General features: G+C 33.2%; 1 protein-coding gene across 1 annotated transcript; it reads left to right on the plus strand.

Annotated features, from left to right (window-relative positions):
- Window positions 1-1,956: 1,956 nt before the first annotated feature.
- LOC149565819 (TMV resistance protein N-like) lies at window positions 1,957-8,460 on the plus strand. Its single transcript, XM_089816389.1, has 5 exons — window positions 1,957-2,318; window positions 3,600-4,686; window positions 5,245-5,580; window positions 6,465-7,799; window positions 7,951-8,460. The coding sequence occupies exons 1-5, from the start codon at window positions 1,987-1,989 to the stop codon at window positions 8,458-8,460; spliced, it is 3,600 nt and encodes a 1,199-aa protein (XP_089672515.1). The 5' UTR covers window positions 1,957-1,986.
- The last annotated feature ends 10,382 nt before the right edge of the window (window positions 8,461-18,842 follow it).

An 18,842-nucleotide genomic window follows, 5' to 3' on the forward strand; every position in this document is an offset into this window, starting at 1 on the left:
CCATGTGATTCTCACCTCTACAATACCTACAAATAAAAGGCTTTCTTCCAGCTTGCTTTTCTGCACCATTATTTCTAGAAAAATGATTAGAACCTTCATGATTTCGAAATTTATTATTTCCTTTCCAATTCTTTTTTCCATCATTTCTAAAGAATTTACTTTTGGTTGTATATGCATGATTCTTTTTAATATGTCATTCTTTAATAAGTTGAACTTCTTCATCTAAAATAGATTTGCAAAATTGATCAAAAGTTTGCTGGGGTATTGGGATTTAGTTGAAGAACCCTTTTCCTTGATTTCTTAAAAACTTTATATGGCTGGGGAAGCTTACTTTCAACCATTGCAATCAACTGAAAATCCTTTTTTGCATATTTAGCACCTATTTTTTTTAGCTGAGTATTTAAAAAAGTAACTTCAGTGAAGTAATCAGACATTTTTTCAAAATAAGATGGATCTAAATTCATCATTTTTTCTTCTATACTAAACGTGCTAGCCATGTCTGCATCTTTATAATCTTTTTCTAAAGTCTCCCACAGCTCTATTGGGTTATCAATATCAACAAATTTTCTATTTAGATTGGGGCTCAAAGCTTTACCAATAATACCTCTAGCTTGCTCCAACTTACATTTTCACAACTCCTTTTCTTTATCAGTTTGTTGAGGTTCCCCAATTTCTTTATTTACTATCCTCCATAAAGCCTTCTGTCTTAGAGCATTCTTGACTGCAATCTTCCAATCTGCAAAATCACTTTCATCAAAGATAGGCAAAACTTCATTTGAAGAACCCATGTTAGCAAAAAAATCAGCCTTCAAACAAATCTAGCAATATTCCAGCAGCATAACAGCCCTGCAATCAAATATCACTCCAAAAAAAAATCAGCCCTACAAACAAACCATTTCCAGCAATATACTCCTTTAACAAAACCCTCTAGCAATATTTCTAGCTGAACTTCTAAATAAATCTCCAGCGGAACTTGGCTAAACCTTGCTCTGATACCATAATAAAAAATAAGAGATCTAAGATTTACTAAGATCTGAAATAAGCACAAATACTTGGCAATGAAAGAATAGAAATAAACAATTAAGAGAGAAGCAAATTTTATTCATCAAAGTGATTGCTCCAAGGCTATGCAATGGCCTCTATATATAGAGAGCCCATGAGATGAGAAGATGATTCTAGAGGATAAGGTGATAAGGTTGTATGACCTAGTATCAAGGAGGACATTCATATCTTCTTAGGATAATGTTGTATGACCTAGTTTCATGGAGGACATTCCTATCTTGTTACCAATTTAATAGGAAATGTGTGGCATACTTGCTGTTTGGTTATAACAGCACGACTGTTGACTATTTCTAACAATATATACACACGTTTCCAAAGCGTTCGAAGATCCTTCGTGGAATATGCATTGTCTCGTTCACGACATTTTGTTCGTCCTTGATAGCTGTGTCATTTACCACTCTTGGGTTCTTGATATTTCTTTGTTTATCACATTCTCAGCGAAATTTCTACCCAACTGGGCATGTAAGTTATGAAGGAAGCAAGAATGAGCAGAACGAGGTAAAATGCAGAATTTTCACCGATGAAAACCTTGTTCGGAACGATCCTTAGAAATCTACAATCATTGAATAATATAATTGTTGTAATTAGCAATGAACACGAATGTTGGCTGAATTTACTATGTACCAGGCTTTCTATATTATGTTTCCAACGCAGTAGCCACTTCTCTCCTCCACTCCACACGCTTCTTGTTTCAATTACAAGTGGAGTACATTGGGCGAAGAAGTTTGGCAACTAAAATCATTTTATCTAGTGATATAGATGGACGCTTACGGAGATACTCCATCGTCCTCAGGAAGCTATATTGGGTGTTACGACGTATTCATCAATCACCATGGAGACGACATGAAGAAAACAGTGGCTAGTCTCCTCTACAATCGCCTTACTCTGGACGGCTCTATACGAGTATTTCTGGATAGAGATGAGATGGAACGAGGCTTTGAACTGACGGAACAGATTCAAAGCGCAATTGCCACAGCGTCTGTCCACATCGCCATTTTGTCCAAGAATTATGCAAAATCAAGATGGTGCTTGGACGAGCTTTGCCTGATGTTGGAATCGAGAGCACCCATAATTCCAGTGTTCTACGATGTGAAGCCTTGTGACCTCCGATGGATGGACAAAAGAGGACCTTATGCCAAAGCTTTGAAGATGCACCAGAGAAAGGGGAGATATGACTCCGAAACTATCGAAAACTGGAAATCGGCTCTGCATCGACTTTCCTATCTCAGCGGCTTCGAGCTCGACGCCTGTAACGGGTAAAACAGCCAGGACCTTTACACTCTTCTTTCACTGTGAATTAGTGTGTTTCCCTTTCCTTTTCGCCACTTTTATACCCTTATTTTAAGAGTTTTTTTATATAGGAATAGGAATTATTATTCTAAAATAGAAAATAGGGAACATATTTCTATTATGTGTTTGGTTCAGCCAGAATTTGATGGAAATTTCCGGACCTAAAATTTATGTTTGCTAAAATAAATAAAATTGAAATAATCATCTATTTTAGGTGGAATTGCAAATGCTCATTTTTGAACCAAAATTGGAAAACATATTCCTATTATATTCCTATTGGCAATTCAGATTTGGTGCACTAAAACAAATAATTTGAAATTTTAAGAATTTACATGTGCCTATTCCACTCGTATTCCCGCTGCCAAACAAGCCCAGGTTTATGTGATAGGTCTTTTATGCTCAAAATTCTTACCTTGTCCGCACTCTATGTCCACTAATCCCATAATTTAATATGTTTTCAATGATAACCAGGAGATATTTTCCTCAGAATGTCAATATTATATTATCATAATTTGAACTGCTGTACAAAATATCTCCTATTTATCAATGGATGAATTTAACGGGCTTTCTAATGAATAGTTGATAAGACAAAAAATTTGGTTAAGGTTTTCAAATAGGATCGTAAGTAGAGTGAGTTTAATCAATTGTTTCATTCTCATGAGAGATGGATTATGTCAATCACTACTGATGAAACATGGGTCAATGAATTGTACTAAAAAACTATACAATTAAATCTTAATAGCAATATCATAATAAAACTTTTTAATGATAAATAGGAGATATTTTCAACAAAAGTCAAATTATGATATTGGTGTGGAAAAAATATTGTCATAGAATAATTTGACTTGTGCAAGATATCTCCAATTTATCAATGGACGAACTTAAGAGGCTTTCTAATGAATAGTTCATAAGGCACAAAACTTGGTTAAGGTTTTTCAAATTGAGCTGTAAGCAGAAGTAGTTTAATTATGGAGAAAACTTTATAGTTAAGTGCACTTAAGCTGTAGAAGTAATGAGATGGATGACCTCTCCGAAAGTGTACTAAGTTTTCCATTTATTTTCATAAGAAATTCATGTCAATCACTACTCATGAAACATTAGTTAAAGAATTGTATTAAAAATCCTACACAATTAAATCATTAAATCATGATAAAACTTTGTTTGTGGAAAAATGTATTCAGCTTCTTATCATTCTTGCTAGTTTAATATACTTATTGACCTTTGGTATAATTGTTTGAATTAAACAGCGACCTTGGGGAGTTGCTGGAAAAAATTGTGCAACAAGTCTCTCGGAAAGTCGAGAAGTCTTCGTTGCACGTAGCCGAAAACCCAGTAGGACTTGAAGATGCAGTGCAAGATTTTGAGCAAAAAATGTTATCAGGGCCAACGGAGCGACGAGATCATCATCCTGTGAAAGTTGTGGGGTTAGTTGGTTGTGGTGGAGTGGGGAAGACTACACTTGCTACTGAGCTATTTAATCAAAAGCGTTCCTGCTACAGCGGTGCGAGCTTTCTTGATATGAGAGAAGCTGCCTTAAATGTGTTGCAGGCTCGACTTGTTAAGGACTTGAACCATGTCGATTTCAAAATCGATTTTGTCACTGAAGGAACCGAAATTCTGCGTAATTGCCTTTCCTCATCCCATGCTCTCATAATCCTAGATAATGTTGATAGCAGAGATCAACTCGATGCATTTTTGTCACTCAGAAATTTACTCAGACATGACAGTCTTATTTTAATAACATCTCGTAACAGAGACCAGCTCTCAAGCTCTGGAGTGTCTCTGATTTATGATGTGCGTGGTCTCAATAGGAAACACTCTGAAGAACTGTTCTGTTTTCATGCTTTCCGCATGTGCCACCCGCCGCCCACACAGAAGCGCCTGGTTGAATACTTTCTAAATGCCTGCAATGGATTGCCGCTCTCGTTGAAGGTGATTGGTGCACTCTTGTATAAAAAAGACTTGTCCTTTTGGAAGTGTCAATTAAATAAGCTTTCAAAAATACTTCCCTCTGAGATAACTGAGAAGCTGAAGATAAGCTTCGACGCTCTGGACAGACACCAGAAACAAATCTTTGTGGACATTGCATGCTTCTTTGTAGGCGAGGACCAAGACCTGGCAATTAGGGTTTGGGATGGATCTGACTGGAATGGTATGCAAGGGTTCCAAACCCTCAAGGACAAATGCCTCGTTGAAGTCGATGAAAAAAATGTTATCAAAATGCATGATAATCTTCGTGACATGGGAAGGGAAATTGCAGAAGAGGATTCTTCGAAGTATCCATGCCGTCTATGGAAATCCTGTGACATTCCCACTTTGCAGAAACAACTATCGGTATGACCACCAACCTCCTCTGATCTTGTCTATAAGTCCTTAAACTAAAATAAGTATGAATTCTTGTTTCTAGGTTTGATTGTATAATAATTTTTTTATCATCAACATTTCTAATCATACTATATGATCCATCATAAAAATGAAAGGTAACTAAGAAAACAGAAACATTTTCTCTATCTCTAATACTTTTTAAGTATGTTGAAGAGAATAAAACATGTCTCTTAGAGTACACTCATAAAAGTAGTAAAGCTTTCTTATGAAGAAGAATACTAAAATTATTTAGAAAAAATCATTAGTAGTAGTTCAGAAATCTATTTGCTTTTGAAACTCTACAGACAAAGAGTTACAAGAATATCCATTATAACAATTAATATTCTAATCAATTAAATTCATTTTCTACGATCGTTTTAGACTTATAAGTGGCTTATTTGATAAAATCGACCATATAAAAATTTAGAGCTCTGCACTTTCTCCCTTTTCTTATTCGTTGATTTTTATTTTCTTGGCCACTCTACTAACAAATATTTTATATTCAAATTTTTTCTTTGTTGGGAATAGAAAAAGGAGGAAATACGTGGAATTAAATATTCTTCATGCTCGCAACCTTCCAGACTAGCACGGCTTGGAATCTGTATATCCCCAGCCATACACAGGTGCAGCTATCTGGAAAATGATAGTGTTTGCTGTGATGCTGTAGATGGTTTAAAGATTCTCATAACACAAGGCGATGATTTAAGATACATATTCAGCATAGCTTCCCCAAGTTTGATATGGCTTCGCTGGTGCAATTGTCCATACTCTGGGATCCCTTGGTGGATACCTCTCGAGCACTTAAGGGTATTGGAGATCAATTCTCAATCGAGCCTTACAACATTATGGAGCAGTAGAGTTAAGGTATCCATTTTTCGAACTTTACAAGAACTCTTTCAGTTCTGAAATTTTGAATTCTTTTTCTTTTTCAGCTCTAAACTTCAAATTGTTGGGATGACTCATGCATGTGAACCTAACTCTACTTTATTAAACTGTCTGTTAGTGACAGTATTCACTAATTTATAATCATATAGATGGAGATGAAAAGGATAATGTCTTTTCGAATGTGAAATTCTCATCTTATAGTTTTTAATATTTTGAAATCATATTGAACATGTAATATTGGAACAATTGTGTGATCTGTTGAAAAGTGATGCCAATGGTGCATGGTTTGTTTCTAACTTCATAAACAATATTTATCTGTATGTTTTAAGTTTTGAGTTTTTCTCTTTACACTACTCTGTTTATGTAGGTCAGATTAAAACTCTCTAATAATAAGATGAATCATGATATGATAGAAGTTGAACATAGGTCAATGAGTTTGATTCAAAAACTACCCAAAAACTATCTAGTATTCTGATAGCAATAATACAATTTGACTCCTTGTAGAAAATATCTCCTATTTGTCAATTGATGAACTTAGAGAGCTTTCTAATGAATGGTCCATAAGGCACAACATTTGACAAGGTTTTGCAAATGGAGTTACAAGCAGAGTGGGTTTAACCATGGAGGAAACTCTGTAGTTTGCTTCATCTCTATGTGCATCACCTAGATCCAATGAGTGCTAAGTGATCCATTTATTCTCATAATAGATGAATTCATGTGAATCACTAATGTGAATCAATGAATTTGACTCAAAAACTACAGAATTAAATCCTGATAACAATATTACAAATAAAAGATATATGTATTAAAATTCCCTTTATATTTTTGGAAGTTTTATTTTAAACTTACATTATAATGTTCAGGCACCTGTGGAACTGAGACAGCTGAGCATTAATTGCATCCTCTCCGACTTCCCAGAATCAACAGGGCAGCTGATGTACCTAGAAAAGCTTGTACTGAAGGGAAAGCTTGATAATAAAGGCCAGATATTCTCCTCTACAATGACGGCCCTGCCAAGCTCATTTTGCTATTTGCAGTCACTCAAACATCTGGAGTTAGTGGGCTGCGAAAACATGATGTTCCTTCCACACGATTTAGGGAATTTAATCAGTTTGGAACATTTAAATCTTTCTTACTGCAAGAGTCTAAAAGAGCTGCCAGAAACCTTTAGCAATCTCGCCAACCTTAAATATCTTTGTTTGAAGGATTGCACTGAGCTGAATATATGTAGCCATGTTCTACAGAGATGTTTTAAACTGGAGTACCTAAATCTGAAAAGCTGTAAGAAGATAGAAGCCCTGCCTATCACAGTGGACCATCAGCAACATCTAAAGGCCCTAAATGTGGAAGGAACAAGCTTGACAGATTTACCAGATAGAATTGGAGAGCTAAGCTATTTGAAAGATCTGAAGCTAGGGAGCCCTTTCCTGAGGGAGTTGCCTGAATCAGTAGGAAGGTTGACAAGCTTAGAAAGACTCAAAATCTCCGAATCAAAAGCATTCTCTTTGCCAGGAGTAGGAGATATGCGGAATCTTGGCTCTCTAGTTGTAACACACTCTCCACTTAGAAATTCCCCTGACCCAGTACAACTTGGTGTTTCATTTTCACAGCCCATGTTTTTGCTTAAACGAATAAGCCTCCACGGGACTAAAATATCCACAATAAGCATTTCTGAGAAACTTTGCCCAAAACTTGAAAACCTGGACCTTTCGAGTTGCCACAATCTAGCATCTGTCAATGAGCTGCCAACAACGCTGGTGAAGTTTGATTTGAGTGATTGCAGAGCTGTGGAGATGGTCACGGGGCTGTGTCAATGTGTTCAACTCAGAGAAGTTAACATTGGAGGGTGTGAGCAATTGAAGGACCTGCCGAGTCTTGAACTCATGATCTCGTTGGAAAAGCTATGTGCCAAACATTGCTACAACTTGAAAAGGTTGAAAGGCCTTCAGAAGCTTCCCAACCTTCGAGAACTAGATGTGAGCATGTGCCGTGAGCTAAGATGGTTGGCAAGGGAAGAAACTTCGGGTTCGCTGCAAAATATTTTAGCGTTAGCAGGTGATGGACGTTTGAGATTCCTGGAGAAGTTTTACGCAGCTGGTTGTTGGCAACTACAGAGCATTGAAGGACTGCAAGAGATGGAACGGCTTAAAGAGGTTCAGATCTCTGTAAGTCAAACACAAACATGGAATGAAGTTCAGGTAATTTTGTTTTCTCACTTCACTCGATGAACCTTTTTTGTTTTCTCCTCAATACATTACATAGCAAAATACTGCCTACGCAGCAAATTCTCTCTGGAAATCAAACCTAGTTGTACTGACAATCATTTCTTAATGTTTTGTATACTAGCAGGGCTTACAGGATAAATTGCGGCAGCTTATATTCTGCGCAAAGCTGGGAGAGTGGAATGATATTGAAGTATTGAACTCCATCATAAAGTCCTTTGAATATTCCTTAAACATTATCACGCAAAGATGTGAGTCATCATTGAAGATGACTTGGCGGCGGTGGACCAACACTAGCTCAACAGATTTCGCAGGCAATGGTGGATTTCCTCCGAAGATGAGATTGAAAATGTCAGGCAGTTCAGTCATGATATGCTTTGTAAATGAGGATCTTACGTTGTATATGGGTTTTCTCAATGAGTTGAAGGGTGATGTCGTCCTCAAGTGCACTGATTGTAGCGTGCAATGTTACGTAGGACACATTGAGAGCGACTCGCTTCTTTTCGAGATTCCTGTGACACCTCGCTCTCATCAAATGTCGATAATGAATGTGTGGATGGTGAACACGGGAAGGGGAGATGTAGTCAAGCTTAGAGAACTGTGGAGTATGTTATGCTCTCAGCTCTTCTCTTCTTAGTTGATTTATGTTTGCTTATTGAATCATGTGATTTTGAAAGGCTGGTGCAGCTTATATCTTTGGATATAATAAGCAGCTATCTCAATTTTAAAAATGATGTTGGAAACGCAAATGGAAAGTAGGCTTATATTTGCTTATGACATGTGATTTTGTAAGGGTAGTGCAGCTTATATTTATGATATGTGAATTTGAGCTTATATTTTTGGATATAATAAGCAGCTATTTCAATTTTAAAAATGATGTTGAAAATGCAATGGATAGTAAGATCATATTTGGTTATGACACGTGATTTTGAAAGGTTAAGTCAACTTTTACTATTTAGCATTTTTAGTTTAGGAATGAGACTGCATACATGTTTTCTAATCTCTTCATTTTAGGCTGCACTACATTACTGTCTTAACTCTAATTTGATTAATTTGGCATATTGATTGATCCAAAACCTGAACTTATCATTAACGTCTAATACTCTGTCCATCACCTTAGAACAAAATAGGTTTTTAAAAAAAAAAAATTCTAGACTTAGCAATACACAAAGTTGTCTTTTAGATTAAATCTCACCCACAAGAATCGTCATCTAGTTTGAATTAAGAATTCAAATTTACTAGGATTACTTTCTACATCATCTTTTAACAAGCAATATCATAACCAATATGGGTGCATAATACACTATTTAGTTTTTCAAAATTATTATATTTTTACATATTATGATTATAAAGATCATTTATATTTATTTAAATATTACTAACAATAGTATAAAATTTAGGTATTGAATTTATGGGATAGGAGTTTAGATAAGAAATAATTTTTTTTTAATTTTTTATGATTAAAAATAAATAAATTATTTATAGAAGATTTAGGCATATTTTTGTTAAGAGCTTAAGGTTTTTGTTGACTATTTAAGAAATATAATTTGATCCAAACAAAAGAAGCTCTCTCTCTCTCTCTCTCTCTCTCTCTCTCTCTCTCTCTCTCTATATATATATATATATATATATATCATAGAATAATGTATAAGTTAGAAGACAAATAACCAATCTCTCTATAGATCTACCATTTGAGTGCCTTATACATCAAATATGTGTATTTCTTGGCAACACTAGGATATAATATATCAATTTTTAAAAGTAAATATGCAATGGGTGAATAGTAATATTTCTAATTTCATGTAAATATCATTTTCACCTGAATGCTAATCAATTTTATGAATTCAAATTTGTAAAAAGGATTAAAAATTTTCACATATTCACATCAAATACATTTCAATTATATTAAAAAAAAAATATTCAAGAGGTTTAATTTGGAACAAGATATGGCCATTAAATACATAAATTCTTAAATAGCATGTATAATGCATATACATAAAAGAAGAAATGTCACTAGGGAAATATCTCCTCTAGATAAATGATATCGAATATAATATATTTTAATATAAATTGTATGAGAATGGTCTTTCAACCAATTAACATACTCAGACTATATTCTTTGGTTTCAAAGATTCAATAATGTTTGTTCCCTTCTAAAGTATAATGGTTTAGTATATTTAACTTTCAAAAAAGTTGAAGTAATATTATTAAGGAATGTGAGTTCTAATTTTCCATCTATATTCTTTTGGGTCAATCAGTTGTGCATAAGAATATTCATTGTATTGCATCATTGGTTGGTCTATGCCAATTCAAAAGATTATTTTTCCACCTTTTTTTTCAAAGTGTATCTAATTTAAATTATCATGTAAAACTATTGATCTATGTGTTGATACATATTGAATATTATACTATATTCAAATCCTTGTCAATATATATTTTTTATGATGTACAATTAGTCACATAGGTGCGATGACATACCTAGTAGGCCTTTGTGCCATTAAAGTGAGTTTAATAAAGAAAAGCAGTGGATCAAGCAAAAACTATATCACATAGTGAATCCTTGGAGGATATTATGAAAAAGGGTTCAAACACTCTCTCAAATAACACAATGAAAACAATTATACGATATCACCACATAAGGATTTGTAGAGGTTAGTATGAAACAAAATCATAGATATTACGTACACAACCAAAGTGTTAGGGTCTTCTTTGTATGATCATATTTCTAGCTTTTAAATTTTTTATTACCTTAGTAGATAAACTACTTAATTATAAACCTATGAAATAATTTTAACTGTTCATACTAATGAAATTCAAAAACTATACTTTCATTAGGCTCAAATAAGGAAGGAATGGGCATTCATTTTTTCCTTTAATGAAATGGCCCACTATCTATCTATCTATGTATATATTGCTAGAAAGTAAAGTCCACCAAGATAACTGGGGGGGGGGGTTGAATCATTTATGCAGTTAAACAACTCTCAATATCCTTATTAATTCTAAAACATGTAAATTTAATAGATCCAACAACCATAGAAAGATAATCATATACACAATAACACTAGTCTTGTTAACTAGGGGGACCCTTGATAGGGAAAACTCCAGTTGGGATGGCACCCACAAGATGATGTACTAATATAAATTTTCATTGTGAAACGATGAACTCAGTTAGGAGTCAATGAAGTACATTTAGGACATATGAGTCCCTATTAGGAGACTTTAAATCCCTATTAGGATTGTGCCAACTCTAGTAGGAATTGAAAGGAAGATAGAAGGACCCATTGTCTAAACAACTTTGCTACTATCCTCATTGAATAATACAAGTTTACATCAATAACTATCCAACATTAGCTTCTCTTGCCAAATATAGTTCTTTGTAAGCTCATCATGCCTCAACCACACCAATCTCTTCTTTGATCCAAAATATGTTCGCATGAAAGTTGACATAATACAACTGTCAAATTTGCATATCATAAAAAATGATCACATTGATGACTGCAACCAAGGAAACCATCTTTCCTTTATACCAAGTCCTAAAACAAATTATTGAGTCATCCTTGAGGCTTTCCCAATTACAATAATAATATAGGACCAAATTAAGATATTGCATTACATGTTACATTACAATATTACATCTTTTTTCCAATTACAAGAAATTTGTCGGCTCATAGTTTTCATAACTTTAAACTCACTGGTTATCTAGATGTGCATTATTAACCACAACATCTTCAATATTTCTTCAATCTACGTCTAAGATCATTCAATCAAATTATATCTCTATTAGGAGATGCAATCAATACATATGTACCTTATTTCTATAAACATTGTCTGAAAGATACCTTCACTAAATCCATCATAACTTTGTCTAGTCTTCATATCTATGTGCACACTCTTAACTATAGCATCTAGACATACTCCATTTGATATATTTCCTCAATTGTTAATAATCTCATCTTTAATCCTTGGACCACACAATGATAAACTCTGTCTATTACTTTGTCAGTCTTCATAGAATAACTAGTACGCTGAGATCAATGAAAATTTTTGTCATGAATTCAAAACACAACCTCTAAATCATGTCTCCAACAATGCTAAGATACTCCCCCATAGGAGTACCATTAGTATTCATACTAATAATCTCCCCCTTTGACATTGATGGCAACATAGATGAAAAACATCTAAGTTCCATGAATATCAAATGTTTCTGGTGCAACTTTTCCCCCATTCACAGTGTCCATGAATGTGAACTCTACTATAACCATCAAGCCTAAGGAAGGTGTTAATCTCCCTCATCATCAACACATTTTCAAATCCTTCATCAATCTTTTCATATTCTTTTCATCAATTAATCTCTCCTTCAGGAACATCTATCCCCCAAAGGACATTAATAAATATATAAGGATATTTTTCATGCATTATTCTCTCCCTCATTGACACCAATGACAAAGATATCATTATGTTAACTCTCTAAGTATGATCTGCAATAAGCTCAAGTGTCCAATGGCATTGTATGCATTTAGTTTCATATGCTTAAATTTGATTATTAAATTGATTAGATTGAAATTTTATTTCTAATTGCATTATATTTATCCTTCCTTTCATTCCCTTGTGCATGAGTGTTACATATTTGAGTCTAACCTATGTGATTTATTGTTAGATGAAGTTGTATACTTAAGGGTTCCTTTGATCCCAAAACCTCCTTACTTCCTAGGAATATTAATAGGACCCATTGTAGAAGCCTTAAGAAAAATAATTCATCATGATAAACATGGTGTTAATCTCTTACATTGAATGTATCATCTCATTAAAACTAATGTGAAACTCATTATGGATTGCGCTCAATATTTAGGATTTCTTCCACCTACAACAATGTTGAAACCTCTTTTCCTATCTCTACTTAGATATTCCTAATGTATCCACTTATGCTCCACCTCTAATAACACCTAATATCCAAAATTCTAATCCTACATATGTGATTCATCCCAATCCTATCCTTTCTTCTATTCCTTTCAGTGTGCTATGTTTTAGTTCCTTCATCCATGTCCACTTATCATAGTGTTCCTTTTTCATATTAAACCATGCCCTCAGAATACAATAATGCTCCTAATATATCTCATGTATCTTCTCCTACCATTCTTGATACCAATTCTACCATTAATAGCTTGGATCAAATTATATCTTCTTTTAAGAAACCAATTTATTCCATGACTCAATTCAAGTTCAATTTTTCTATATGTGGCATTCATATTATCCTGCAAAGTATTGATATTATCATCTTGAGACTTATAATACTAAGGGTGGCTCTCTAACTCATGTCAAAACTTTCCAAACCTTTTTTTGATGTCTCTCATGACTGCATGTTCATGAAAATTTTATTTACTAGAAATTTTTGAGAAAAAGCCTTGCAATAGTATTTTTCTTTGCCTCATTAAATTTCATTGATTCCTTTCATAAACTTGCTAATTATTTCATTCAAAAATTTCAACCCAACATTGATCCTGTAAAATTCTTCTAATTATTTAATGCATTATAGACAAGGTCTTAAAGTAAAATTTAGTGATTTAAATGATAGATATAAGTATTTTCAAGATCAGATTTCTTATCATGTTCTTGATGTTGACACAAAAAAAAAAATTATATCTAATTTACAAAAATACATTAGCTTGACAAGATGTTTATTTCTAAGTTCTCTTCTTTTTCTCAATTATGTGTAGTGCTTCATTATTATTAACTCCAAGTGAGTCACTATGAGAGATCCATTCCATGGATCCTATCCTATTCTAGTGATGTTACATCTAATCTCAACAAGTTTTAGAAACTAAATAACTTCATCAAAATCAAAAACTCATCCAACACTATTTATGAACAAGTGGTAGTAGAATCTAAAGGTGTGGCTCCTTTTTCATCTATTTTTAAACCCACTCATAATTATACTCATATTTATATATATTTATATAATTTGATGTCAAGGTTAGTTCATTGTAGGGTATGTGCAGGATCATGGTGTGCCAAAAAGTGGCGATTTGAAAAATATGTAGTTCTAAAATGCCTCAAAGAATTTCAAAATCTATTCCCACTTTTTTCCCACCCATCTTGATACTAAATGAAAAAAATTAACACCTTTATAATTCCTACTATATCTTTCAATGCCAACCTCATAGGGTCATCTTTAAAACATCCCGAAAATGTGTTTTTGGCATGTTCTTATGTGTTTTTTTACTTCAAGCATGTAGCTGACGACTTTTTTTAAACCAAAATTTGATGTAATGAAAAGGGTTTCTTAAGAATGTTCATAGCTTTTCATAAATGTAAGTTTTGTCAAATTACGAGTTCAGCAAGTAATTTTTACTTATTTTCTAATGGAGTTAGCTACAAAGTGCTGATTGACATACTAGTTGAAAAATAGCTATAACTTTCAAACCGTATAAGATTTGTGAAATCCAAAAGATGCATCACATTCTATGCTTTGACTAGTATAAGAAAAAAAAAAAAAACTTAATTTTGATTTTTTTTTAACTAGTTAAGGTGGTTAGACACATGAGTTTTTAAATTTTGAAAATAGTATAGTAAAAAATTCATAATTAATTATTTATTTGGAATAAAAATTGCCAAAAATATGCGTCACATCCAGGCATGAGTCTACTTTTTATATCTAAAATTATATTTAAAAATATTATCATTTGATTATGATTAAGGTGGTCAGACATACACCTACTTTTTATTTTTGCCCTAAAATTTTTGTAGTACTGCATTAAAATCCAAACTTTTGACCAATCAAATAATTTTTTCTCCAGATAAGGCCTTGTAGTTTAGAAACTAGATTCAATTTCCTACAGATTATTTTCTTAAAACTTTTTGATATAAAGTCTAGAACCACTTTAAAATTATGTGTCAAGTTGACATAACCTTGATTTGCTAGTTTTTCGCTGCCACTTAAGGCCATAGTTTGGTACACCATGATCCTGCACATACCTTGTAATGCATGAACACTTCCCCATTGAACTGTCAAAATCAAAATCCAAATACTTTTATCCAAAATCATTTTATCAATATCATCAACAATTCAGTTATGATACTGACAAGTATTTCCATTTGAAATTTGTTATTTGAGACATTATTGATCATGATCAAGGAACACTCTAATACCACTTTATGAAGAGTCACTCTAATACCACTTGATGAAGCGTTCTCTCCTTAATACCATAAATAGATAATAGAAATAAAGAAACAATAATTTCCAAGAACATAAAATGGGGTTTTTATTATCTCCAAAAGTATGGAATTACAAATATTAAAAATACAATATGCAAAGCCACATGGTCATTTTATGTAAAATATTTTGTAAGCCAAAGTCACCAATAACCACCTAGAACTACTCTAGACAACCCTACACACCTTACTTAAACATGCAATTTTCCATCGCTCAATAAGATTCTAGAATTTAGCCCCAACCTTTGAGGGTAACCAACCCCAAAAAAATTAATTTTTTATATTTTTTACATTAGATTTGGCTAAAAATAATTACAAATTATAACCTCAGGTAGCCCACCTTTCAAAGGCCATAACTTTTTAACTATAATTCCAATTGGATATTATAACCACTTTTTTGAAATGAAAACTCCCGATCTACAATGCCTTGGATGTATAAGCATTGTTAGTTAGGGCTAACCTCATTTTGCAGCCTTTAAATCCTTCAAAATTGATCTCAAATATTTTGTACCAAGAATCCCCAATAACTTCACCTATATATACATATGTGTGTGTGTGTGTGTGTGTCTTAGTACACGTGTGTGTAGTACATGGCAATGAAACTCGACTAGTAGACCTCCACCTATGAAATTATAATGTAATCTAAGATTGTATGACCAACTTACTAAAAATAGTAAGTAACCATAAATAATAAATCTGAACTGAAACAACTCATATTAAAAAATACTAAACAAAAATATTTTGGGTGGTGCAAGATTTCCCTTACACCTAGAATTGTCCTGTATCAGACACCTGGGGTAATTTAAGAGGTGACCCTATCATATCTTAGGTGTTTAGAGAGAAACCAAGATGGTTAGCCTCCTCCCGTGTTTTCCATGATGAATATTCTATAGGTTATCCTTTCCATTTGACTAGATATTATTCATATGTCCTACTCCTTGTGCTTCTACCAATATGATTGCCCAGTGTATATTCAATCTTTTTTTATAGATGTAGTAGTTGACAAAATGCTCCACTATGTTTATGTGACCTCATCTTCAACACCCCTCCATGATACTCTATCAAATCTAAAATTTTAAATACTAGTGAAGTATTTAGTTTAATGGGCAATGCTATTTTATAAGCATTTTTTGAATCGTGCTTCTTTAGTATCTTACATAGTCCAAACTTCTTCATTTTTCAACTTATTATATGTATCTATGGATGCTCCTTTCTCAAATGAGCCATGAATTCATCTCTAAATTGAAATCACCTTGTGCCTTTTTTTCTCATCTACCTTAGTCTTCTATTGTTTATTCATTTTGTTAATGTGCTTCCTCAATTTCCCCATGGACAATCTTCAAGTGCTCTAAATAATCCTAAACTTCAACACTACTTATCTCTCCTTTGTCCAACTTCCTTAATTTAGAATCATTTCTAGGACTACTTCGATATACTATATGGGATGGTGTTTTACAAGTGGTCTTATTGAAAAAATAATTTTGTGCAAATTCTTCCTATCCTAAAATCAAATCCTATCCCTTTGGCTTATCTCCAACTAAACATCTTAGTAAATTCCCTAAACTCTTATTCATGACCTCTATCTATCCATCAATCTACAAATAATTTGATGAGACAAACTTCAAATCTATCAAATTAACTTCTTCCATAATGTGCTCCAAAAATACCCAAAAAACTTGGCGTCTTGATATGAAACTATGCTCTTTTGACCATGTAGTTTCGCCACTTCTCTATAAAAAAATTCTACCACATTAACAACATTAGTCTTCTTGCATGGAATAAAATGTGTCATAAATGATAACCTGTCAACCACCACAAAAATTGGTTCATGCCCTCATTGAGTCCATGATAAATAATAAATAAAGTCCATGTTGATATCCTCCCACAACTTATGTGGTATAGGTAATGGCTGATCATATAACCTTGGATTTTGTTTTGCTCCTTTTTCCATCTGACATACTCTACAACTTTCTACAAAATTCTTGACATCTTGCTACAACTATAGCTAGCAATAATTATCACTAACAAGAGAAATAGTTATACCTAAACTAAAATGTCTGTAAAACCCTCCACTATGATTCTCCTTGATAAAATTATCCCTCATAGAACTTCTTGAAATGCACAATTGACTTCCTTTGAATATCATAGCATCCTAGATGATGAAATCCAACCACTTGGTTCATACTCTAGAGTAACTAGTTTTGCACAAGCTTTCCAAGCTATTAACCCTAAGTGAAATCATAGTATTTTTAGTTAGTGTAAAATATTTAGTCATTAACTAAGAAATTTTAGTTGGTCATCACAATGATTGAGTCATCATATAGTCCAAACACGATTAAGCAGCACAATAAAGAAGTATAGTTGGTGTCAAGGAATATATAGTTGCCATGTGCACATGAGTGTCATAGAGAATTTCACAAGTTGTCGAGTTATTTAGGAGGAAATGAGTGACAAGAAATCCAAAAAGTAAACATAGTTATAACCAAGGCAAGTTCATGTCGAGGGATAACATGTTAGAAAAAGCAGTGTCGAGTACCAGAAGCTATATGAGACAAGTAACATAGTTTTATGTATTTGAGTTTGGAATGACACAAACTCTTATGTAAACCATTTTTTTGAGTTGGAAGTATGTGTATATGATCGATGAGTCAATGATAGAGGTAATTTTGCATGTAATTATAGATCATTAATCTCAATGTTGTGTAATTAGCCAATCAAAAAAATGGAAAGGTCAAGTGACAAAAAGAATGAATTGTGATGATTGACTAATATCTAGAAGCTTCACCAAATTTCTATTTTAAGGAGGGTTTACAACTTAATTTTGAGTTTTTAGTTTACTGTAGTATGATTAAAGAAAGTATTGTATTGTTAGAGGTATAACAAAGGTTGAATGACTAAGGTGGCCAAGAAGTGCAAAGAGAAGATAAAGTATATCTATCATAGAGAGGTGATTACATATTGGAAAGAGGTGATCTATCATCAACATTAATGTAAAAACTAAAGGATTAAGGTAATGTTATATTTTAATAGGCATATCAAGGTATACCTCTTAACAATGTGGTCCTAATAGGCCTATGAAAATCTCCTAACAAAGTGCTCACTTAATTGTGTAGTTTAAGTCATTTAATAAAGGTAGATTTAATAGTCTTGTAAGCTCTAAACAGGGTAGATCCATCATAGGGTAAATAATTAGAAGTGATCAAATTTTGTAGCCCTAACATGTATATTGCTATAGTAGTGAATATTTTTTGGGTGTCATCTTCACCACAGTTTTACATTCACCTTAAAGGGTTTCTGTGTTACCATATTTGGTGTCATGTGTTGATATATTTATTTTAAGTTTTATTCATGTTATTAGATGCTAGATCTAATTCTACATGTCAATATAAGAGGTTGCATGTTAAAGTTTAAGGTTAAGGTTGAGATGTGTGTGGTAAATTAAGTTCAAATGTGATTCATGTTTGAAGTGGTGAAAGTTTTATAGATCTTGAGTCACCCATTCTTGCCCCCCCTCCCCACTCTCAATGTGTTACTTTCCCTATTAGATTTATAATAATTTTTATCAAAGCTGAGTTCTCTAAGGTAGACATCTACCCAGTTGAGATTTAAAGGTCTTGGAGATGGAAGCCTACAAGTTGGGCAAGGTTATTGATAATTTAAAGATTGATTTACAACTTGCATTTTAGAATGTCAAGGTTGTAAAGGAGGAATTAAATAAATCCCTAAAGAGAAGAAGGAGATGACTATTCAAAAAATGACACCCAATACAAAGAAGAAGGCATTAAGGACTTATGTGATGAAGGTAGATCT

The sequence above is a fragment of the Cupressus sempervirens genome, chromosome 3 (genome assembly GCF_028749045.1).
Source record: "Cupressus sempervirens isolate cs-2001-9-10 chromosome 3, ASM2874904v1, whole genome shotgun sequence".
In the NCBI taxonomy this organism is placed as follows: Eukaryota; Viridiplantae; Streptophyta; class Pinopsida; order Cupressales; family Cupressaceae; genus Cupressus; species Cupressus sempervirens.